At 46.7% G+C, this 23,483-nt stretch overlaps 3 protein-coding genes across 6 annotated transcripts in view; all 3 read right to left on the bottom strand.

Annotated features, from left to right (window-relative positions):
* Nucleotides 1–21: 21 nt before the first annotated feature.
* On the bottom strand, nucleotides 22–8,134 carry LOC142902606 (transitional endoplasmic reticulum ATPase-like). 4 transcript variants are annotated; one of them, XM_076047822.1, is made up of 18 exons: nucleotides 7,753–8,129; nucleotides 7,345–7,459; nucleotides 5,973–6,145; nucleotides 5,372–5,514; nucleotides 5,112–5,242; nucleotides 4,455–4,586; nucleotides 4,248–4,350; nucleotides 3,620–3,753; nucleotides 3,373–3,508; nucleotides 3,118–3,230; nucleotides 2,719–2,883; nucleotides 2,519–2,641; nucleotides 2,213–2,425; nucleotides 1,953–2,131; nucleotides 1,737–1,866; nucleotides 893–1,051; nucleotides 450–604; nucleotides 22–356 (listed from the first exon to the last, which is right to left on the bottom strand). In XM_076047822.1, exons 1-18 carry the CDS (start codon nucleotides 7,776–7,778, stop codon nucleotides 269–271), a joined length of 2,418 nt encoding a protein of 805 aa, XP_075903937.1. In that variant the 5' UTR covers nucleotides 7,779–8,129; the 3' UTR covers nucleotides 22–268. The 4 variants fall into 4 exon arrangements, 2 of the variants coding, with proteins under 2 accessions (XP_075903937.1, XP_075903938.1); XM_076047823.1 differs by having other exon boundaries at nucleotides 450–601; nucleotides 7,753–8,127; XR_012929119.1 differs by lacking the exon at nucleotides 22–356 and having other exon boundaries at nucleotides 461–601; nucleotides 1,733–1,866; nucleotides 7,753–8,133.
* Nucleotides 8,135–11,637: 3,503 nt separating this feature from the next.
* Nucleotides 11,638–16,150, bottom strand: samd1b (sterile alpha motif domain containing 1b). Its single transcript, XM_076047820.1, has 7 exons — nucleotides 14,792–16,150; nucleotides 13,441–13,693; nucleotides 13,065–13,198; nucleotides 12,820–12,877; nucleotides 12,620–12,716; nucleotides 11,944–12,058; nucleotides 11,638–11,810 (listed from the first exon to the last, which is right to left on the bottom strand). Exons 1-7 carry the CDS (start codon nucleotides 15,974–15,976, stop codon nucleotides 11,667–11,669), a joined length of 1,986 nt encoding a protein of 661 aa, XP_075903935.1. The 5' UTR covers nucleotides 15,977–16,150; the 3' UTR covers nucleotides 11,638–11,666.
* A 3,202-nt stretch (nucleotides 16,151–19,352) lies between these two features.
* prkacab (protein kinase, cAMP-dependent, catalytic, alpha, genome duplicate b) overlaps nucleotides 19,353–23,483 on the bottom strand; it is an 8,416-nt gene continuing 4,285 nt past the window's right edge. Inside the window, exons 5-11 of the mRNA XM_076047808.1 lie at nucleotides 22,145–22,227; nucleotides 21,885–22,011; nucleotides 21,171–21,266; nucleotides 20,812–20,934; nucleotides 19,982–20,041; nucleotides 19,722–19,826; nucleotides 19,353–19,544 (exon numbers count right to left, since the gene is read on the bottom strand). Coding sequence (XP_075903923.1) covers nucleotides 19,419–19,544; nucleotides 19,722–19,826; nucleotides 19,982–20,041; nucleotides 20,812–20,934; nucleotides 21,171–21,266; nucleotides 21,885–22,011; nucleotides 22,145–22,227 — 720 coding nt within the window. The 3' untranslated portion in view covers nucleotides 19,353–19,418. The remainder of the gene's footprint in view (nucleotides 19,545–19,721; nucleotides 19,827–19,981; nucleotides 20,042–20,811; nucleotides 20,935–21,170; nucleotides 21,267–21,884; nucleotides 22,012–22,144; nucleotides 22,228–23,483) is intronic.

Here is a 23,483-nt window from a genome sequence, read left to right as displayed (position 1 = left end):
TTATTATTATTTTTTAAACATCTTAAACACATGCATGCATGCAAACAAATGGCATTTGAAAAGACTTCATTTTTTTTTCTTAATGCATCTTATTTTTGCATTTCATATTCTAGACAATGTATTAACCAAAGACATACATTTATTTAATTGTTTTCTTTTGTATTTTGCTCATTCCAGGCCTTTCCCCCTTCCACCTCCCTTCCTCCAAAGAAGCCACACACAGCAGAAGAAGAAAAGGAAAGTAAGTGTTGCCTCTGATGATTCTGTATCACTGATAAAGATCATCGTTGCCTCCATCTCTGTACTGATCTTGACTTCCTGATCCAGAGCTGGACGCCCGACCTGCAGCGGGAAACCTACGTGGAGAAGAATGAAAGGATGGCAGTCAAACTCTCACTTTGTTTTTGCGCAACGCTCATGCGGCAACTGCCGCTTCTGTAAAGTCTAACCTGAAGTTTCCGAAGCCTCGGCTCTGCTGCAGAGTCTGAGCAAACATCTCGTACTTGCGGATGTCGTTGTCACTGACGGAGCGGCGAGCGAATCTCATGGCCTCCTCAAAGTGATCCCGCCGGATCTCCGGGACTGGGTCAAAGTCTTCATCCTGCTAACAGAGACAGCCATCATGAGGTCGGCAACGGGAAATAATTCCCTTCAATAAGGTAGGTGCGTGCGTGCGTGCGTGCGTGCGTGCGTGCGTGCGTGCGTGTGTGTTCCCAGTCCAAAGGCTGAAAGTTACAAAACACACAGCCGCCCTTTAGGGAACCAATTCATCTACCACACTCTCTCCCCATGCCCAGCACACACAGCCTGGCACTGTTCTGAGGCGTGGAGCATTAGAAGAAAATTAAGAAAATATATATATTTTTTTGTAGTAGCCAAGCAGTTGTCTGACCATTGGGACTCCGTGTCTGCTCTGCCTCTGACGCTCAGCCTTGATCTCAGCCTCGATGGCCTCACGGATGGCCATCTTACACGCCCTCTGGCAGATCTCAGTCAGATCAGCGCCCGAGAAGCCGTCTGTGATGCCGGACAGATATTCCAAGTCCACGTTCTGATAGGAAACGGAGAAATGAGATTGTGACACAGATCACAAATCACTTTGTTTCTAACAATAATGTTTGTCTATATTCTGCCAGTGAGCCCCCCAGATATGAGAAAAGTTCATCCTTTTACTTTTTTTGCTTGGTTGGTGCGGTTTCAGAAAGTGTGTTCAGGTGAGTTTCTTTTCCAAAGCAGCCCTTTGTGATGTCACAAAGAGCACCAGTATCTCTCCAAGGTTAATGACAAAGCTCTATTATTTTAGCCTCCTTCCAAACACTGAAAAGCCAGCAAAGCATCAGATTGTACAGGTTGTAAACATAAAAAAAATAAGTATGGAATAAAATCAATCAATCAAGATGGCATTGATTTACTTCCATAAATATGTAAGTGAATCAATGCCATTTGATTTTGAATTTAAATTTTTAACACTGAATTTAGTGACCCTGCAATAAACTTGTGACTTGTCCGGGGTGTCACCCTGCCTTCGCCCTGTGATAGCTGGGATAAGCACCAGCAGACACCTGTGACCCTTTCAAAACTTCAGGCGTGCACTAAAACACTGACATTGACCACAGTGAAGTGACTGAGCTCTGTTAATTATGTCAATAATGATTGGCTGATTTTCAGTATATATCTATATATACCAGTATATATATTTAATACACAGTATATATTTTAGTGTCTGCATCACCAACTCGTGCAACAGGAGACTTGCGCAGATTGGCTCTCAGGATGGCAGTGCGAGACGGTTTGTCTGGAAGTGGGATGTAGATGAGCTGGTCTAAACGACCCGGTCGCAGAATAGCAGCGTCGATGATGTCAGGCCTGGCAGGAGATTAAAAAAAAAACCTTTGAGACGTGCATCTGCAGCCTGCTGAACATTCACACTGAGCTGCGTTCTTCATCCCGACCTGTTGGTGGCACCGATGATAAAAACATTCTTCTTGTCAGACATGCCATCCATCTCAGTCAGGATCTGGTTGATGACTCGGTCAGCTGCGCCGCCTGCGTCACCTGCTCCACCTCCCCGGGATTTGGCGATGGAGTCCAGCTCATCAAAGAACAGGATGCAGGGCGCCGCCTGTCTGGCCTGCAAGGAGGCGGGGCAACAAGTCCCGGAGGATCAGAGCAGGACACCGGAGGTACATCCTGCTGTGAATCCTGCCCTCACCTTATCAAACACCTCTCTGACGTTGGCCTCAGACTCTCCGAACCACATGGTGAGCATCTCAGGGCCTTTAATGGACACAAAGTTTGCTTGGCACTCGTTGGCGATGGCCTTGGCCAGCAGGGTCTTTCCACAGCCGGGGGGGCCGTAGAAGAGCACGCCACGGGACGGAGTCATGCCGAACTTCAGGAACTTGTCTGGGTGCTCGACTGGATACTATGAATGGAAGAGGAAGAGAACAGATGGAAGCATTGGCAGGATTTGTGTTTTGGTTGCAAAGGTTGTGGAAGAGTATGTTGTTTAAATCACCTGGACCAGCTCTTGTAGCTCTCTCTTGACCTCATTCAGTCCTCCAATGTCCTCCCAGCTGACATGAGGGACCTCGGCTACTGTCTCCCGCAGAGCCGATGGGTTACTCTGACTCAGGGCCCACTGAGGAAACACACAGTAGACCCTGACATGCTCTCATTCACAGGAAATCCATGAAGAATTACAGTTGTGCGTCATACCTGGAAATCATCCATAGTCACAGCCAGCGAGTTGAGCAGGTCAGCATCAATGGTCTCGTCCTCCAGGTCGATCAATGTCATCTTCTTGCGGATGGTCTGCAGGGCAGCTTCCGAGCACAGAGCAGCCATGTCGGCACCAACGTGACCATGTGTCTCTGTTGCGATCTGAAAGAAATGAGGTTAGATATTGAAATACATTTCAGTGGGCATTAGGGTTCGAATGGGAGTAGAGGTTAGTGTTGGGTTGGAGTTAGGATTAGGGTTGGAGGTGAATTTAGGGTTTTTTGGTTGAGGTTGGGGTTAGGGTCGGGGTTGGTGTTAGGGTTGCTATTAGGGTTAGGGCTGGGGTTAAATTGGGGTTGTCATTTATTCTTGACCTGCTCAGCTCAGCCTCCTCACCCTCTCTAGGTCGACGTCATCAGACAGTTTCATGTTCTTGGTGTGGATCTGAAGGATCTCCAGCCTGCCAGTCGAGTCGGGGATCCCAATGTCAATCTCCCGGTCAAATCTTCCTGCAGATAGACACAAGAATAAGTGTATAAGTGTGTGTGTGTGTGTGTGTGTGTGTGTGTGTGTGTGTGTGTGTGTGTGTGTGTGTGTGTGTGCGCGCGTGTGTGTGTGTGTGTGTGTGTGTGTGTGTGTGTTTGTTCTGACCAAAGCGTCTCAGAGCAGTGTCCACACTGTTGGGTCGGTTTGTCGCTGCCATCACAACCACATGAGCTCTTTGCTTCAGGCCATCCATCAGGGTCAGAAGCTGGGAGACGATACGCCGCTCCACCTCACCATGTGTCTACACACGCGCACAGAGAGAGAGAGAAAGAGAGAGCGAAAGAGTTACACTGTGGGTTAGAAAATAAACTTTGAATTATTTTTCTTTTATGTGGTTCTTCTTTTTTTTTACCTTCTCTCTCTTGGGAGCGATAGCGTCCAGCTCATCAATGAAGATGATGGCTGGAGCGTTGTTCTCTGCCTCCTCGAAGGCCTTTCTGAGGTTGCTCTCTGACTCGCCTGCCAGTTTACTCATGATTTCAGGACCTGCACAAATTCATCAAGTCAAAATGCTGCACCATTGATAATTTTATCAGACCTGGGAGGCCTTCCTTTACATTAAAGGAAAGACTGTACACTTTGTTCATTTAGTTTTATTTTCATTTTGTTTTTAATGGATATACAAATAAAATCAATAAAACTGGTATGGGACAGAGAGTTCCTGACATTTTTCCACGCTCTCCCCTTCAATGACAACAACAAAAGAAAAATTGGCAGACAACATTATTCCATGTCCTCTCCTGTCTGGCGATGGAAAGCAGTTTCTTCCACCTGTTGGATTCTTTGGACTGTTGCTAACTGGCTAAATCAACAGGAGAGAAAACTCATAAATAATACAGCTGGCTTAAAAGCAACAGATTAAATCGTCTCACTTTCTTGTCAGATGGATGTATAAAGCACAAAAGGAATTGAAAAGGTTTCACTCCGTTGGGGAGAAAAACGATTCCTGTGGGTGCCAAGTTAGCGTTCTCCAGTGTTACCATTGATGAGAAAGAAGAAGGCGCCCGTTTCATTGGCCACTGCCCGGGCCACCAGCGTCTTCCCTGTTCCTGCAGGGCCGTACAGTAGGATTCCTCTGGGGGGCTGGGAGGAAGGGGAGGGGGGGGGGGGGCGTTACACAAGACAATGTGGTTAAAAATTGTGTTGAGTGTTGAGAACGAATGTTGTAGCTTGTTATTGTCTGACACCTTGACGCCTATGGCCTTGAAAAGAGCTGGGTGTCTGAGGGGAAGCTCCACCATCTCTTTGATCTGCGCGAGCTGCTTCCGGCAGCCGCCGATGTCGTCGTAGCCGATGTCGTTGAGGCTCTCCTCCTCGTCCTGTCGGGAAGAAAGGAAATGACTCAGTCGGCCGTCCCACCGGCTTCATCATGGGGTCCCTTCACAAGAGTTAATTTTACAAAAGCATTTTTCTCTGTTTCCGTATTAATTAGACAGAGAAAGATAAACGGGTACTTGGTTTTCATTGGATGAAATTGGATGTAATAATTATTCAAATTTTCTTACATTTTTAGGTTTTTTTTTTTTTTTCGAAATCGATGTAATACAAAGATTTAGCTTGTTCTGTTAGCTTGGGATGTACGAAAAATTTAAACAATAAAGAAATTCTTAAAAAGATATTGTAAACATTTACATAAAAAGAAGAATAACACAACAAAAGGAACATAATGAAAACAAACGCTGTTTTCTTTCTTTAAAACAAAAAGTGGACCGACCTTATAAAGCAGTATTATGCAGACTGCAAATAAAATATAAATTGCACGAGACAAATTCCACATTTTTCATAAAAATAATTTTTTAATGATAAAATGCTGCTGTTGTGGTTAATGGATCCCTCTGACAGACCTCTCTTTTGATGGGCTCCCCCTCACAGTAGATGACGGTGTCCGGGGCGACAATGCAGTGAGGGCTGGGGTCGGTCTCCACCACCTTGAACTCCACCGCCCGCATGCTGCCCCTGACCAGGAAGATGTCATCTGCCACACACACACACACACACACACACACACACACACACACACACACACACACACACACACAGGAACAACTCAGTGACAAGACGTCTCAGACAAGGAAGTAACCTACGATCCCATTGGCTGCTTTACCTTTGTGAATCGGTCGGTACGCCTCCAGAAAGTAAGGCTTGAGAAAAACCTCAAAGAGGTTCCCGGTCAGGCCCTGCACAGTGTCGTCAATGGGCAGCACGTGGATCTTTTTGCCGTACTTGATGTCTGGGCAGGCGTGGATGCTGGCAGGGAGCAGACAGACATGGACAAATGGGTCTATACACATATATGTATGTGTATATATATATAAAAAAAAAAATATATATATATATATATATATATATATATATATACAAATTGTTTGCTACTTTAACTTTAACTCATTTTTATTTTTTATAGTTTGAGCTTCCTTGAACTGTAGCTTATAAAAGTTCTCAGGCCAGATTCTTAAGTTTAAAGTCTTGTGTCAAAATTCAAGCAAACCTTCATCCATCCATCTCCTATTCTGGCAGTCTCCCGCACTCTTTCTCTCCCAGCTGTCAGTGGGGGGAAGGCTTAACAATACACCAATTTAAGAATAAATAAGATTCGCAGATTTACATGACACCTGCTGCTTCTCCCTCAGTATTAGGTGCCACTGCCACTCACAAAAAAACTCACACTCGTGCCGCTCGAGTGTCTCGCAATGTGTAACTTGTACCTGATGACGTCACCGAGCCGCACGCGCAGATTGTTGCGCGTCACACGGTTCACCCTGATGCGGTCGTCGCCACACGTGTCCTCCGTCAGGACGATGCAGACGGTTTGGCGACGCTTCTTCCCCCGCAGCACCACCGTGTCTCCTCGGAAGAGCTGCAGCTCGTCCGTCTTGTCCTGGTGTGGAAAACAAACACTCGCAAGTTTGGATTTCTTTGAGGGAGAAAATGTCTGAATTCATATACAATATATTTATACTGCATATATCCATCCATCCATCCATCCATCCATCCATCTTCTACTGCTTATCCGGAGTTTGGTCGCGGGGCCAACAGTCTCAGTAGAGATGTCCAGACCTCCCAGGCCCCAGTCACCTCCTCCAGCTCATCCGGCGGGACCCCAAGGAATTCCCAGGCCAGCCGAGAGACCTGGTCCCTCCAGCGTGTCCTGGGTCTTCCCCGGGGTCTCCTCCTGGTGGGACATGCCTGGAACACCTCTCCAAGGAGGCGTCCAGGAGGCATCCGGAACAGATGCCCGAGCCACTTCAACTCGATGTGGAGGAGCAGCGGCTCTTCTCCAAGTTCCTCCCGGGTAAATGAGCTCCTCACCCTGTCCCAAAGCGTGCGCCCAGCCACCCTGCGGAGGAAACTCATTTCGGCCGCTTGTATCCGTGATCTCGTCCTTTCGGTCATTAGCCAAAGCTCTTGACCATAGGTGAGGGTGGGAACGTAGATCGACTGGTAAATCGTGAGCCTCGCCTCGCCTCGCATCACTGCAGACGCCGCGCAGATCCACCAGTCGATCTTGCGCTCCATCTTTCCCTCACTTGTGACCGAGACCCCAAAATACTTGAACTCCTCCACCTGAGGCAGGGTCTCTCCACCGATCTGGAGAGGGCAAGCCACCTTTTTCTGGTCGAGAACCATGGCCTCGGACTTGGAGGTGCTGATTCTCACCCCAGCCGCTTCACACCTGGCTGCAAACCACACCAGTGCACATTGGAGGTCCTGGCTTGATGAAGCCAACATGACCACATCATCTGCAAAAAGCAGAGACGCAATCACGTGGTTCCCGAACTGGACCCCCTCCGGTCCCTGGCTGCGCCTAGAAATTCTGTCCATGAAAATAACAAACAGAACCGGTGACAGAGGGCAGCCCTGCCGCAGTCCAACACGCACTGGGGACAAGTCTGACTTACTGCCGGCAATGCGAACCAGACTCGTGCCCCGGACCCCGTACTCCTGGATCACCCCCCAACAAGACACATCAATTTGGTTTATGGTATATGACCAAAATTCTATCAGAATTTTGGTCATATAACCCCCCCCCCAACCAAACAAATAAACAATAAAACCAACTTCCTGTGTGACACTGACCTGTGACAGGCTGACGATGCTGCTGTCGTCATTGTGGGACTCGTCCACCACCAGCCTGTTGGGCCTGTGCTTCTGCCTGAGGATTGCAGTGGAGAAATCCTCCTCTGCCTTGGCCCTTCAAAACAACACACGCAACACACACACACACACACACACATGGTGACACTCTGAGGTTTCCAGTTCCCTCACGTGACACCGCCAAGTTCTATTTAGAATCTTCTGCTCTGCGCCAACAGCAACCGGGACATCAGGGGTTTGGATTTTTACAGCTCCAAGCAGCTTAAATCTGCCTCGCTCTTTTTAATTTGAGTGCCTCATTTTTGCTCAGACATTGGACAAACACTTCTAAACTTTATGCACTAACTACACGAAAGCACGGACACACACTCTCTCAGCTGTTGTGCTCACTCTGCTGCTCCTCCTGGACCTGGCATGACTCGCGGCTGCTGCTCCTTTATATCTGCGATCCCGGCCCCTTCACAGCTTCACTCCCCCGCAGTTATTCACTGCGCAACAGCGATGGGACGACCTTATGCCGCTGCCATGATCCTTTTCCAGGGGTTTAGATTCCTCTAGGTGTCTTAGGTTCAGGTCCTGGTGGAGCAACTGCGTCCTCAGGCTATTCTTCTTCTTCTTCCTCCGCTGCCTGCAACCACCATGTCTGTGGCAGCTGCAGCCTGCTGGTGGAATCTGGGCCCCCTTTTCCAAACTGCGCTCATCTGCAACTCTCTATCTTTATTTTTGTAATTGGCAATTGGACGCACACACACACTCACACACACACACACACACACTCACGCACTCACACACACACACACACACACACATCCCGAGCACTTACCTTGGAGAGCGTCCCAGGACAGATATAGCCTGAAATGTCCCTCCCAAATTCTACAAGGGGGACGTGTCGTCCCGAGCCTCGTCTTTTTCACAAGGGGCTTCGCTTCTGTTGCCGTCTCTTCTTCCTTCTTTGGCTCCATGCGAGGTTGCGTGTGAGCGAAGAGAAGAGAAGAGAAGAGAAGAGAAGAGAAGAGAGGCGCTAGTCTGCCAAAAAACAGTCGCCACTTCCACGCCCACACACACACACACACACACACACACACACACACACACACACACACACACACATACACACACACACACACACACACATATGCACAGTGAGTCATGCATCTGTTGCGGCCCACAAACTTGTTCAACACATGTTCAGGCACGTCCACACTGTGGTGGGAGGGGTTTAATCAAAGGCTTTATTACTAAATAAAAATAATAATAATGATAAAAAATTGTCTCGATGACTCGAGACAAACGATACAGTTTTCAGGAGCAGCTGTACATTCCACTGACGACCATCCACGGCTGAAACGCGGCCGTCGTCCCTTGCAGATGGTGCACGAGAGACTAAAAGTAGTGTGTGTGTATGTTGGGGGGGGTGGGGGTGAGGGGGGTGTTCTCGTTGTTCGACCGTCTTGCAGAGCTCTGACAGAAAGTGTTTTTGAATCAGTCTGCATAACAAATCCGCTCCTTTCAGAAGCTAGCAGCCGCTCCTACTAGCCAGCTGGCCTCAAATGGTCGCGAAAGAAGAGGAGTGGGCTAATTAGCTAATGCTAAAATAGCTGCCCTTCAAATCGTGACTTGGAGGACCTGCTTGTCGCAATGCTGGTGGCCATTCTTGGCTGACAAGAAAAACTAGATAATTCAAATCTTAATAATCAACCAAACCGCAGGCTACTAACATAATCATCAGTGGTCTAAATTTAGGTTGAATTCTGAAATATGTCAGTCAACTTAAAAAAAAAAAAAAAATCTTAATATACAACATCTGCTATTGGTGGCTGCCAACGGATTAGTTAAACCAGGGGTGGGCAAACTTATTGACTGGTGGGGCCACAAGGTTCGGAAATTCGACAGAGGGGCAGATGGATGGCGTGTTTTTGATGACTAACCTCGTAGGAGAGAAAAAATATATTTTGGGATGTGTAGAAAGCATGTGCTTCAATGTCAATTGAAAAGAAACCAAAGCAAAGTTACAACACAATGTGTCGTGAAGTCCCACGGTGTTTAGCTCTTTATTAAAATTACTCCTAAAACAATGGAAAAAATGATGAAATGCAGCTATTGATATTGATACTGACTATTAGTATTACTTCTTCAAGTTTGGTGGGCCAGATTAAAAAGCTTTAACGGGCCGCATATGGCCCCCAGGCCGTAGTTTGCCCCACGCCTGGGTTAAACACTCCTGCACATCACATCACCGCTCATCGATGTTGCCCTGTAGCATCAACAGCAAGCCTTAAAGTGTCACTTGGTGAAGAAAAAAAAAACAAAACTTGAAGAACCTAGCATTAGCAGTTGCTAAGTGACTTGGTACAAGCCTCACCGGATGGGTACTGGGAGATAAAGCGAAACAGTTTCCGAAAGGTTCCATCTGGCCTGCAAGTTTTGAAGTGGGTTAAAACAAACAAAACAAAAAAATAAAATAAAAAACCATCGAGCAAAATAACAGACAAAGTACAATAGAAACGTCCACAACATCAAACAAAAATGCTGGAAACGCTTATACAAACGTTGGAAAAAACCAAAAGGAAAATAATCCACAGTAAACATGGAACATAGCGGCTGGTGGGAATCAACTACATAAATCATTTGAGTTTTAGTTAAACAAAAATGAAAAATAAATGCTGGTAGTGTGTGATTGGTTGATTGATTGAGTGACTCAGCTTTCACTCTGTGGCCAATTCCTCGCCACCAAAACTATTTCTAATTCATTTCCAGACGGATGCTGTTGGAAGTTAGCAGCCTCACAACTGTTTCAAAAACTGTTTGCTGGGTCGATGCCAGTTCAAACAGAAACATGAAACTATTGTTGCAAGCTAACTAGGAGGGTGTGTAGTGCTCCCTAGTGGTGATGGCGAGGATTACAGTTCAAAAAATGTCAGAAGTGCCTAACAAATGCGTATTGCATTCACTTGGCAAAAAATAAATAAATCTGTTTTTCAGTGTAATTATTTCTGTTTTTCGTGCTAATTTTTTCCCAGCCCAGTTTTTCGTGCTAATTTTTTTCTGCCCTGTTTTTCATGCTAATTTTTTTTCCAGCCCAGTTTTTCGTGCTCATTTTTTTTTCTGCCCCGTTTTTTTCCATCCTGTTTTTTTTATTTTTATTTTGAAAACAGTCGACGGGTGACTCTACGACATGGATGTGCTCTACAGTGGTGACACGTAACCAGTCTGAATGCACTTCAAATGCGTCATTTGGTTGTGATTTAGCGCTGTACAAATAAAAGTTTATTATTATTATTATTATTATTATTATTATTATTATTATCATTATTATTATTATTATTATTATTATTATTATTATTATTATCATTATTATTATTATTATTATTATTATTATTATTATTATTATTATTATTATTATTATTATCATTTTGTATCCATGGAGCATGCCATATTTATCCAATTGATCCCGGAGAAACATTGCGATGTCGAGAATATCTGAATGGGCTTTCCTTCTAAACAACCGCAAAGTCCTCAGATGCCTACGTAAAGTTGATAAACTAATTGTAATGCCATCTATGTCACTTAAAGACAGGACTATTTCCCAGTGTCTCAAACCCATGTCAAAATAGAATTTGATTGAACTGAACAAGCTGGCCATGTTTGCTTCCATTATATGTAGCTCTCAATGAAAGAATGGAACTCGGGGAAAATAGGGCGGAAAAAAATTTGCACGTAAAACAGACATAATTACACTGAAAAACAGTTTTTTTTTAAATTTGCCCAGTGAATGCAATACGCTTCCGTACGGGACGGCTCTGGCTACCTTTTAACAGACCAACAACTGCTGGCAGGAGCTTAACGCCGCGCAAAATCTAATTTGGTCATTTATAATTATTTCCTGCTGAAAAGCAACATCCTCTCTCAAGTGCCTACACACACACACGCGCACACGCACACACACACACATATATACATTAAAAAAGTGACAAGTTTGTCTTGTCTCTGTAACTTAAGAAAATAGAGTTGTGACACCGTACTGTGAGATGATTGCGTATTTCACATTTTATATATATATGTATATATACATATATATATATATATATATATATATACATATATGTATATATATATATATATATATATATATATATATATATATATATATATACATATATATATATATATGTATACATATATACATATATATACATATATATATATATATGTATATGTATATATATATATATAAAAATATATATATATATATGGCGAAACCCAACAGACCTGTCTGTCTGTCTGTCTGTCTGTCTGTCTGTCTGTCAGCAGTCGTCCTCCTCAAAGTGTGATCTCTGCAGAGCCTTCACGTGGCGCTCATAGATCTTGAGGGCGGGGCCCAGTCTGATCGACAGGCCGGTTAGAACGTCGTTGCGCTGCATGAGGAGGAGGGACTTGCCGTCGATTTCCTAATGAGAGGAGGAGGAGGAAAGCGGCGTGGGTCGACCGTCGGTAAGGGATGGTGGAAGTTTTTTGTCGTTTTTTTTTATTTTTTTATTAGTGTTGTCTCTGGCGGCCTCTAAAACCCGAGGGCGGCCTCACCTGCGTCCTGAAGGCGGCGGCCTGCTCGGGGAAACCGGCCGCTGTGAAGTAACTGACCACGTCCGACACGGTCCAGTCCAGCGGACTCCCGCCGGCCACCTCGCACTTGATGCACCTGGAGACAGAGGAATAGGAGGAGGAAGAGGAGCTGACATGCAGAGCTGAAATACTCTGATCAAAGTAAAAGTAAAACGTTAAAGTAGTACGAATAATGAACTCTACAGAAAGTGCAGGTTTTGGAATGTACTCACGTGAAAAGTAAATGTGATTTTTATGCTATTAATGAAACACTACGTTTGTTGATAATTTGCAAAAATGGAAAAAGTTCTGACGGAATAATCTGGACGGACTAGAGATCTCTCAAAGAGTATCTGGATAATTTTATTTAATCTGGATTACAGTTTTAATACTCTCAAAACAAAAGTTTCTTTTTTTTTTATTCCTTTTTCCAATTAAGGACGCAGCCCTGGGCAAAAACAGCTGATCGCCATCTTTTAAACATGCTGTCATTATCACATTTACTGATGACACTGATGCTTATTAGACCAAAAATTAAACAAAACAAAAAAACTGGATGTGCCAGAATTATGAAGGTTCCCAATCCATACCAACAAAAGGAAAAGCTAAAGATGATAGGTTTCTTTGCTATTTGAAGTTGTTCCTCGGTTCGACTCACCCGTCACTGCGTTCCCGGGACATGTTGCCATGGGTCGGCGAGGAGGTGGGAGTCTGGAGGCAGGAGGACTCGCCCTCCGTCCCCCTCGACTCCACCCCTGTGAGGGCAAAAGACGAAAGACGAGCAGTGATCAGAGCTGCAACCACGGGACGATTGAGTGAGATTTATTTGATCTAAAAAACACACATTGACCAACTCACCGTTAAATTCCTTCGACGTGTTGCTGATGCCGTCTCGCCGCAAGTGCATTTTTGCATTCTGACATATAGAATGTACAATTTCACAAGGATTAACCTTTGAAATTCACCTTCACAACATATTTTGAATTGATGCAGCCAAGTCTCAATCAGGAAAGCGTCAATGTGTGCCTAACAAAGTTCATAATAGCGACTTTAAGGCCAAGATGTGCAGTCCTGCCGCCCTTTAATTTTTTTTGTTGACTTACCTTAATGGACAAATAAGTTTGGCCCTCCTCATGCTGTGTCCCATTACAGTGTGACACCAAGGACCCCTGGACGAAGGGAATCCGGCCCCTAGTGGCGGGATCAGGCGACCCTGAGAGATCAGCGCCAACACCTGCTGTGAGAGGAAGGAAGAAACACGTCGTCAATCATTAAATAACAACAAAACTGGCTTGAAAATGCCACTAAGACAATCGAAACCTTAATTTACGTGGGTTTTCTTTGTTTAAGATAATTGTTGTAGCAGAAGAAGAAGATATTTGTATTTCCCATTAAAAGCCAAAGGTTCTTTTGGCTTCAAACGTCGGAAACAGCAACCAGCAGAACATCAGGGCGCTGGTGGGAGTGTCACGCACGCACCTCGGCTGGAGCACTGGGGGGGAGTCTGCTGCTCCGCTGCCGTCTGGATCCCAGCATCCTCGCTAACTAGCTGTGGTTTGGTTGTCATGGCTACCAGGGAAAGTCCTCCATCCTCAGCGGAACTCTGGGGATCCCCCTGCTCCTCCTGCTCCTCCTCCTCCTCCTCCTCCTCCTGCTGCTCCTTTTTCTTCTCATTCTCTTGCTCACTGCCTGTTTCCATCAGCTCGCTCTCCTCCTCTTGCTGCTCCTCCTGCTGCGGCTGCTACAAGTTAAAAACACATTTGGTCCTATCATGTTTTGTTTCGTATTGTGTTTTTGTTTTTTGTTTTTTTTTACCAGATGGACAAGTTTTACTGTAAGGTCTTGATTTCAAAAAAGCTTGTGACGGGCGGCGGCGGCGGCGGCAGCAGCGCCTCCCACTCAGAGAGGAGCAGAACGCAGGAAGTAAAGTGGAAGTGGAAGCAGCACAGGTCTGGGAGGAGGGAGCACCGTCAGGAATTGTACAAAGGAAGTCATGGGGTGCACAAAGGGAGGGCCGGAAAACAATAGTCATAAGAGGGTGCGGAGGGACAGAGGAGGTTGGGAGGGTTAGAGGCGTAGAAGCAGCGGGGTTTGGTGCTGCTTCTACGCCCCACTGGACTGACTGGACCGCGGTACCGAAACAAACCGGCGCTGGTCGCACTGCAGGAGAGCAGCCGCGTCCCCACTTACTGGGACAGGCAGCGAGAGCCCCCCCCACCGCCTGAATTTCCTCCGCAGCCTCACGGTCACAGTCTTCATCATCATCATCATCATCATCATCATCATCATCAGTGTCGCTCGAGGGAGAGACAGAGACAGAGCGTCTGACTGAGTCTGCCTCTGTGCCTCTGTCGCCTTTGTACAACCCGTACCAAAGTCGCTACTTACACCACCCCCCTCCACACACACACACACACACACACACACACACACACACACACACACACACACACACACACACACACACACTAAGGAGAGAAGTCCGATTAGACGAGAAAACCGAATTATTGCTTAGTCCGATTAAGCTCTGCATGTAAACGCACTGAGTGCTAACCGCGGCACAGACACCGTGGCGTCCTGACTCGCCGATCCAGCCGATTGGGCACTAGTCTGGCCACCTCCCTCCCTCACACACCTCACTTCTGCATTAGGGGAAATGAAACAAAAACATAACGCCGCGTCTAGGTCGAACGCGAAAACGTTTTCTTTCTCTCTTTAAACAAAGCAGGGAGCCTGAGCGCGCGTGCATGCGCGCACGTTATCACACATTCTTCCATGCCGCTTGAGACGTGTTGAAAACCAAATCAAGTTGGGCGGCGGTGTGGCCAACCTTTCTGAGCCCCTCCTGCGACGCGATCCTCCCGGACGCCGCCCCCCTCGGCGGCAGCGTGATGTTCCCGCAGCGGGTCCTGCGCAGCCTGCCGCCGGCCACCTCTCGCTCCATGACCGCCTTGACTTTCCCCCGGGTCAGCGTCTCCTCGGACAGCCGCTCCTGGCTGCTCAGGTAGCCCAGGATCTCTTTCAGCCCCAGCGGCTTCATGTGGCCTCTGAGCGCGGCGGAGGAGGTACAGGGACGCCCCTTCGTGCTGCGAGCCGGAGCCACCAGCCCGTCGCCCGGCTCCGAGTTGGCGGGGCTCCCCGGCGCTCTGGTCCCACCTGCGCCGGGGCGAACTTTGGACTCGGCGGGCGTCGCCTGCCTCGCCCGCTGCTGCTGCTGCTGCTGCTGTTGCTGCTGAGGAGGAAGTGGAGGATGTGGGGCGCTCCTGGAGCAAGTTTGCTCGTGGCTGTCAGCCCCGGACGGACTGAGCTCCATCGCTTCGCCTCCACCGCCGGCATCACGGTGCTTGCTGGCCTCCGGCCCGGGGCTGAGAGCGGCGCCCTGCTGGCCGGAGAATCCCTCGGTGTCTCTCGGTACATTTGCTTCCTCCTCTTTGCAGCCGCTCTCGACTCTATCGCAGCTCGTTGTTGTTGTTGCAGCGCCACAGCAGCCGCCCAGGGAGCCGGAACTGCTGCCGGGGCCGGAGGCTGGGGGCTCGCCGGGCTTCCTGCAGGCTGCTGTTGAGGCAAAGGGACCGGGGATGAGTTCCGAGTCATCCTCGCCGTCCAGTCCTTCTTCCTGGTCGCTGCAACTGTGCTGTGCACTGTCGCCGTTTTTGTTGTTGTTGTTGTGCAGATGCTCGTGTTCCCTCGCGCACTCCTCCTCTTCTTCCTCCTCCTGCGCGCCGCCGCCGCCGACACCACTACCAATAACAACGGCCGCCAACTCCGTCTTCTTTCTGCTCTTCCGCTGGACCTTGGCCGCGTTCCGGTAGGAGATGGAGCCCTTGTAGCTAACTTTGAGCACCGCCTGCTCATGAATCAGTTTCTCCATCTCTGCCCTGGTTCGCTCCGGGTCTGACCCGTGTCGTCTCCGGACCATTCGGCAGATCCTCTCCAGATCCGGACGCGCTTTCCTCGAGCGCAGCGAGTCGATGGTCTGTAGGATCCACTCGCGGTACTTACTGGGCTCGGACATTTCTCCTGCCGCTGTTGCTGGTGCGGATGAAAGGAGGGCGGCGGGGGGGGGGGACGGGGGGCGGGCACGGGGACGGGGACGACTGCTGCGTCTTCTGGCCCGGGCGCGTCTCCCCTCTCTGCCACCCTTGCCTTGTTCCAGAAGTGACGCTGTGTTTCACTGGGAAGCGCACAGCGAGCGAGCGAGCGACGACGGAAGCCCGGCTGGTTCACTACACTTGAGGTTTATATACTGTATAAAAATTTCTCTGTTGTCTTCGCTCTTGTTGGCCACATTGTGCGCTTAAGGTGGACCGAAGATGGCGTCTTGGTCTCCCTGGCAGAGACGCTGAAAGGCATTTAAGGTGGTATTGGTTTGCGCGCACGGAAACGGCCGCGGGGAAGCTGGATGTGAGCGCCAAGAGAGACGGGCGTGTGACACATCTGATCCGCATCAGGCGCCAGTGATGGATGTGTGAACCACTGGGAGGAAGAAAAAAAGTGAATCGTGAAGAGAAGAGAAATGAATCCACTTCACTAAACATTTTGTGGCATACACGCTTCTATCCCCCTTTATAAGTTTTGGGATCCAGGAAGCACCGCCAAGTTTTTTGGTAGAATTTTACAAGTTAAAACTTTATTGGAACGATATTCATGTTGCAAAATTTTACAGTTCATATTTTTCTTTTTCTTTTTTAGGTCACTGCTCCGTTGACTTTAAACGCTTCCTTTTGCAAGTTTGTGTGTGTCTTCCTGTGTGTGTGTGTGTGTGTGTGTGTGTGTGTGTGTGTGTGTGTGTGTGTGTGTGTGTGCACGCGCGTGCGTGCGTGTGTTTGGTCGGGGGTCAAGATGGATTACATCGTGGTCTCATTTCCCTAAAAAGTGCGACAGTATGTACCAGCATTATGCCCTCGTCGAAAGGAAGTAGCTGTGTCACTGCAATAACAAAACTTAAGCAAAAAACAAACAAAGAAACAATCAAAAACACAATTCAAACAAACAAAATAATAAATAAACAAATATTTAGGAGACACAGAATCTAATTCTTTCATAACTTGAAAAACAAATTGCCCGTGTTGGTATAGCCAACACTAAACCTGGCATGGAGGAAATACAGCGAGTGTGAAGTCTCAACAAGTGATTTACAACAATGAAGTAGTAGTAGTAGTAGTAGTAGCTTTAGTAGTAGTAACAATAGTCATAACAAGTGTGTTAACTTGTCCATAATAGTAACAATTGATATTTCAGCTGATATCTCCTGAAAAGGGGAATCCATCCTGCAGCTCTGGCAAACCTCCCTGTCTCAGATTGAGTGACTGCGGAAGAGGAAGGACCTTTTGGCTTCTATGTGGGATTGGTTCACTACCCCCCCCCCCCCCCCCCCAGTTATGGAACTGTGGTGGGGTCGCCTGCAACTGGCAGAGATGTGTAAGACATGGAGGGTGCTAGCTAGCTAGCTTGTTGGTGGACGGGATCAGAAACACACAGAAGGAAGAGGGGCCCCACAGTTAGCCAAGCAGGTGCTCTGATCCCCTGTTGCCACACTGCTGCTGCTTAAAAAAAAAAGAAAGAAAGAAAGAAAGAAAGAAAGAAAGAAAGGGGGCACATTCGGAAACAAAAATCCCGCCAATGCACAGAAGCCATTTTCAACCCCTGCAGGCCAAACTGGGTATTAACCGAAACTCTCCTGTGACAGGAAGTATTAGCTACTCTCCTCCCCCTCCACTTCCTCCCCCCTCCGCCCCCCCCAAAAATTATGAAGGCGAATATCCAGGGTAGCTTTCACATTTGTTCTCAACCACAAAAAAATGACCAATGTCTGAAAATTTGTCAAAGATGACGTGGTTGACTGACTGGATGACTGGATTACCACCATCGCGGTCTTCCAGTTGGTACGTCCGGCCGTGGACATCAGTTATGGGTCACGACGAGGCGGATACATGTGAACATACGCTTGGATATTTGAAACCGGCGGGAGCCAAATTATAGCCTTTTTCCCCGTCTGGAACAGATGTGACAATGACTGATTCCGAGCCACTGAGCCCTGCCACGGACACCATCTGAGGGATTGTTGCACCCAGTCCTCTGTTTATTCCAGGCATGGGCAAACTTTGGCCCGGGGGCCATAAGTGGCAAGTTAAACCTTATAATCTGACCGAAGAAATTGTATTGACAGCAATTAAGTCATATAATAGCTGTATTTCACTATTCTTTCAGTGTTTTAAGGTTTGCCCACCCCTGTTCAAGTCGGACACAACACCTTCCATTTCCACACGAGTCCTGACATCACTGCTAGCACCACAACAAGCATAAACTGCCACCTGGGGTTGGAAAAAAAACAAAAAACAAAAGGTCTTCTGATTCCGGTATAGATACACCCCTCCGCCGCTTGAGAATCTATAAGCATATGTCCTGAAAACATCTTCCCCTTGTTGTTATGCTTTGCCGGTGGTAAAATGTTGGGTGACACATTAAAACCTGAGGTACCGTTAAGTTACAGCGTTGCCTCACAACACCGACCCATTTGGTCGTTCACATTTCTACATTGATTGATCTAACCTTTCCATCCAGAAGACTAGTATCCACATTCTGATACAAAAAAATACCACAAATTGTTTTTTTAACAACTAACAAAAAAATAAAAATAAATCACAAAAATTTTGTGTGATTTTCAAAAGTTCTCGTTGATGCTCGTGTTGCTCACTGGGGCATCTTCAGGCCCTCTACGTGATTTGGCAGTGCGCCACCGTGTGACAAATTAAACTACACGGGCAGGAAAAAGCAAATTCAAGCGGGACGATTGTAGCGGGCGAGTCTGAAACGGCCTGGATGTGAAGACACACCACCGTCACAGAGGGAATCCGTGAATAAGACCGAGTAAGAAAAGAAATGAAAAAACACGAGAGAAATGAGACAGAGACAGGCAACACTGCTCGGTATCAGTCTCCTCACTCGTTAACCATTTCCTTTTCCAATTCTTTTGTTCCCCTCTTTTCAAAGCTGGTGCTAGTGATTGGCCAGGAGACAGACTATCTCTCTCTCTCTCTCCCTCTCTCTCCTCTTTATGTGACCAGCCTATCTGTGAGTCTCCCTAATTGTCCCCCTCCTCCTTTTGCATATACATATATATGTATAGATATATATCTATACATATATATGTGACTTACATATATATGTATATATATGTATGTATATATATATATATGTGTGTATACATATGTGCATGTATATATATATATATATACATATGTATACATACATACATACATACACACACATATATATTTATATGTATATATATATATATATATATATATATATATATATATATACACATACATATATATATATATATATATACACATACATATATATATATATATATATATATATATATATATATATATATATATATGTATATGCACATATGTATTTTCAATTTTTTTCTCCTTCCTCTCTCGACTCTAGAACTCTGTGAACTCCTTGGCACATTTCTCAGTGAAGGAGACGCGGATCTCCTCCTCCTCATAGTCGTCAAAGTTGCTGGTGTCGCCTGGCCCTTTGAACTTGGGGACGAAGGGAGCTTCCACCTGAAGACGGGTAAAGAAAAACAAAACAAAAAAACGTTAAGGGAGCAACTCAATGGAACCTGCACACACACACACACACACACACACACGCGCACACACACACACACACACACACACACACACACACACACACACACACACACACACACACGCGCACACACACACACACACACACACCTTCTTCTGGTAGATGGCAATCCAGTCGGTGGTTGCAAACCACTTGTGTCCTTTGATGTCGTTGACGCCGTTCTTGAGGTTCCCGTAACGTTTGGTGAGATCCACCTGAGAAGGACACCGAGACATTTTACTACCTGTTCCGTTTACCTCGCTAAAGAATTCACAACTCACAGCTGAAAAAAGACGAGAGCATGGACCAAGCCGCCAAGGTATCTGGGTTTATGTAAATTATCTGTGTATTTATTTATTTATTTATTTACCTGCAGCAGGTTCCTCAGCAGGTCTTTCAGGTCCGAGCTGAAGTGAGACGGGAAACGGACCTGAGGAAGCAGAAGAGCGGAAGCCGTGAGAAAGAGCGACAACGAGAGAAATAAAGAGAGAAATAAACACTGCCAGCTTCCGCTCCCTTGTTTTTCAAACACACTTTTCTGGAGCGTCTCATGGGAATCAGAAGAGGCTGCTGCAAAACACCTTTATTGGACTAAAGAATACAGAAGCAGTTGGCGATGGGAACTAGTTTTCCTGGGAAGGTGCGACGCGACAAAATATTGAGGGCCCACCCAGTTCTGGAATTAGTTGTGTGACATGAAAGCAAAAAAAAAGCTGATTTTCGGAGTTCGAGTCATGTTAATCCAAGAGCTCAGCAGGTTTCACGCTTTCTCTTCACTTGCTCTCCAACTTCAACGCTGCAAACCTCCAAACTAGAGAAGCGTCCTTCTGGAGCTGTTTCTTTTTCACAAGAATAACTGTTGACAACCTGTAAATATAACGCAAACTGAATGCAGCCTTTGCAACGGGGGAGCCATAACATCCACGAAAGGCCTTAAAAAAAACCCAACAAAACGACAAAAAATGTATCTGTCAGGTTTGTTCTGGTTCTGGTTCTGTTGGTTCTTCTAAAATAAAAATCACTCAGCAGGGTCAAAGGCCAGAATGTAAAACCTTCATTCAGTGCGAATGATCAGAATCACATGGACCTTGGTATGACAAAACCCACCCTGTTGAGTTCACTCTTCTTGCATACAAATGAAAAAGTGCTGCTAAAATAGCACCCGATCAGAGTTGTGAGGGCGGTCGGAGAGACTCTCACCTTTCCTGACACAATCTTTTCATAGATCTGAATGGGCTGGTCTGCAAAGAAGGGCGGGTAGCCTGCTGCCATCTCATAGACCAGAACACCCAGTGCCCACCAGTCCACTGCCTTGTTGTAACCCTGGTGGAGGCGGCAGAGAGGCAGGTAGGGAGGAGGAGAGAGGAGCGGGAGATGGCCAGTTAAGAAAACACAGAGTCAAACACTGTTAAGAAAGTAAACAAAACAGTTGAACCATTTTTTCCACCCCTTCATGTCTCGAAAGCGTTTCACTGACCAATGGGACATGTGAGCAGTTTGTCGTTTGGTGCACTCAGCCACAAGTCAGTGGGTTCTGGGTTGGGAGAACGGCGGCTCACCTTGCTGAGGATGATCTCTGGGGCCAGATACTCTGGGGTGCCGCACAGCGTCCAGGTCCGGCCCTTCACGCGTTTGGCGAAGCCAAAATCTGTGACCTTGGAGGATGAGATAGGGAAGGAAGGCAGCAGAAGAGGAGGCAGACACTTTAGAAAGAGGATCAAGGTCCCATATGTCTTTTTTTCCCCCCAGACATCAGTCAGGGTGTCAGCTGTTACTGCCCTCGGTGACATCACAAAGGGACAATTTACACAGCTGCGTGTTTCGGGCACCCGAGACGGCGCACTGTAGGATGCCTGGCGTTATTTCACTACTTGGCCACCAGAAGGACCCACAATCTGAGCTACAAGATGGCTGGAAGTCTGGCAGAAGCAGGCAGATTCAAAGGAGGAGCAAACAAGAAGGAAACGCGCACACGTGCTCACACACACACACACACACACACACACACACACACACACACACACACACACAGACATTGAGTTACTCGTATTCACTGATTTCTCTCTGTCACAGTTGTACGGCGAGCAGAAAATCACACCTGCAGATCCACAGATACTTCACACAACTAAATCAAAGGCCACCGATTATGGGCCATCCTGTCGCACGTGTGTATGTGTGTTACCTTGTTTCTCCCGCATTCGCTATGAAATGGTTGGACGCTGGAGCGCCGGAAGCTGATTCAACCAAAAACCAAAGACCACGTGTTTTCCTACCTGTATGTATCCCTGCTGGTCTATGAGCAGGTTCTCGGGCTTCAGGTCTCTGTAGATCAGGTCCAGAGCGTGCAGGTACTCAAAGGTCAGGACTATCTGGGCGGCGTAAAACCGGGCGTGAGGCTCACTGCGACGACACACACGGATGGAAAGGAGGGATGGGGCAGGTCAGCAGAACCAGCGCCATGGCCAACTGGGCCAAAAAAAACAAAACAAAAAAACCCACGTTACCGCTTGATGAGGTAAAAGCCGGCGCTCACCTAAATCTGCCGATTCTCCTCAGGTGGGAGAACATCTCGCCACCGGGTACGTACTCCATCACCATGTAGAGGTTGGTGTTGTCCTGAGGAGGGGAGACAGAGGATCAGTCAGTGGCAATAAATATGAATACATGGGTGTGAATACATGAAAATACACACACACACACACACACACACGTGCAAAAAAACAACAACAAAAAAAAAAAACTAGGGCTGTCAAACGCTTAATTTTTATTAATCGCGATTAATTGCAGAATCTTCAGTTAACTGTGATTAATCACGGTTTGAATTGCATGTGTAAAATTCTGTTATTGACCGACACCATTTGACATCGAACAAGGGTGCTGAGATAAAGCGGGTTCCGTTCTGCGGGGCTTCGAGGTTAGGAAAAAATGAACGCGTCATGGGTTGCATTTAACTAATCGCGATTAATGCGTTAACGCTGACAGCACTAAAAACAAAGAAAAAAACAAAGCTGAAGCTCAAGCACGTGGACGGACATCATCAGTCAGAGTAGAAGAGTGTTTTTCAACCACTGTGCCGTGAAACTGATTCAATCTCACTTTATTTATCTAAAAAAATATAACATTCCATTGTGGAGTGACTGCACTTTAAAAGGAATGTGAGTCTATTCCCCACCCCAGGATATCAGCTTTGTGTGCATCTAAACAGGCTCAGGTTTCACAATGAGTGACCATAAACAAATTCACAAACTATATTGTCATTATTAGGCTAAAAAGCGTCATTTTATATTTTTAGTTGGTCGGGTGCCATGGGATTTTTCCAATGTAAAAAATGTCCCGTGACTCAAAAAAGGTTGAAAAACACTGTTTTTAATTATCATCAATGTTTTTGTTCTCTGTCGTCTGACGGTCCCAGACTGCATCAGTTCCTCCAGATCGTTCATTTTCACAATGGCCTCCATTGGAGCAGCGTTTTTTAGCCCTCTGTTTCCAGCCAGAAATGGAGGCGAGTCAGGGTGGTTGGTCTCAAGAAAACAACAAAACAGCAGCAAGGAAACCAAGAATGTGCTGGCAAACCGCTAGCGCCCCCTGTGGCATCACAGGTTCTAAAAAAATTAAAAAATAAATTCAGAAAAAGGTGTAGCCAGCATGAGCAGTAAAAGGAGGGCCTCCTGTCCCTTCCTGCGAAGCTCACTGATGAGGAGGGACAGAAGTTGGCAAAGTCAACTGTGTTTGATTTTTTCAAACCGGTTTTGTGATTTCGTCAGACTGAAGTCTGACATTCTAAAAAGTATACCCTAACAGCTTCTTGTCAGACGCGCCGTGACAATAAGTAGGCTGGTTTGAGTCTCTCGCCAGGTCTGCAGGACCAGACG

Source organism: Nelusetta ayraudi, unplaced genomic scaffold (assembly GCF_046127955.1).
Source record: "Nelusetta ayraudi isolate G7.1 ecotype Tasmania unplaced genomic scaffold, CSIRO-AGI_Nayr_v1 ptg000095l, whole genome shotgun sequence".
Taxonomy (NCBI): Eukaryota; Metazoa; Chordata; class Actinopteri; order Tetraodontiformes; family Monacanthidae; genus Nelusetta; species Nelusetta ayraudi.
This window is presented reverse-complemented; position numbering and strand designations above follow the sequence as displayed.

Bases quoted from the DNA above. Each gene is read 5' to 3' on its own strand.
- LOC142902606 (XM_076047822.1), bottom strand. From the start codon at position 7,778: ATGCCAGGTCCAGGAGGAGCAGCAGA. The intron at 1,867-1,952 runs GTCGGGATGAAG...ATCTCCTGCCAG, and splicing joins ATCATCGGTGCCACCAACAG to GCCTGACATCATCGACGCTG. The intron at 605-892 runs GTCAGACAACTG...TGTCTCTGTTAG, and splicing joins GCAGACACGGAGTCCCAATG to CAGGATGAAGACTTTGACCC.
- samd1b (XM_076047820.1), bottom strand. From the start codon at position 15,976: ATGTCCGAGCCCAGTAAGTACCGCGAGTGGATCCTACAGACCATCGAC. The intron at 13,199-13,440 runs GTGCGTGCGTGA...TTCCTCTCACAG, and splicing joins CCCCCAGTGCTCCAGCCGAG to CAGGTGTTGGCGCTGATCTC. The intron at 12,059-12,619 runs GTGAGTCGAACC...CTCTGTCTCCAG, and splicing joins TCCCGGGAACGCAGTGACGG to GTGCATCAAGTGCGAGGTGG.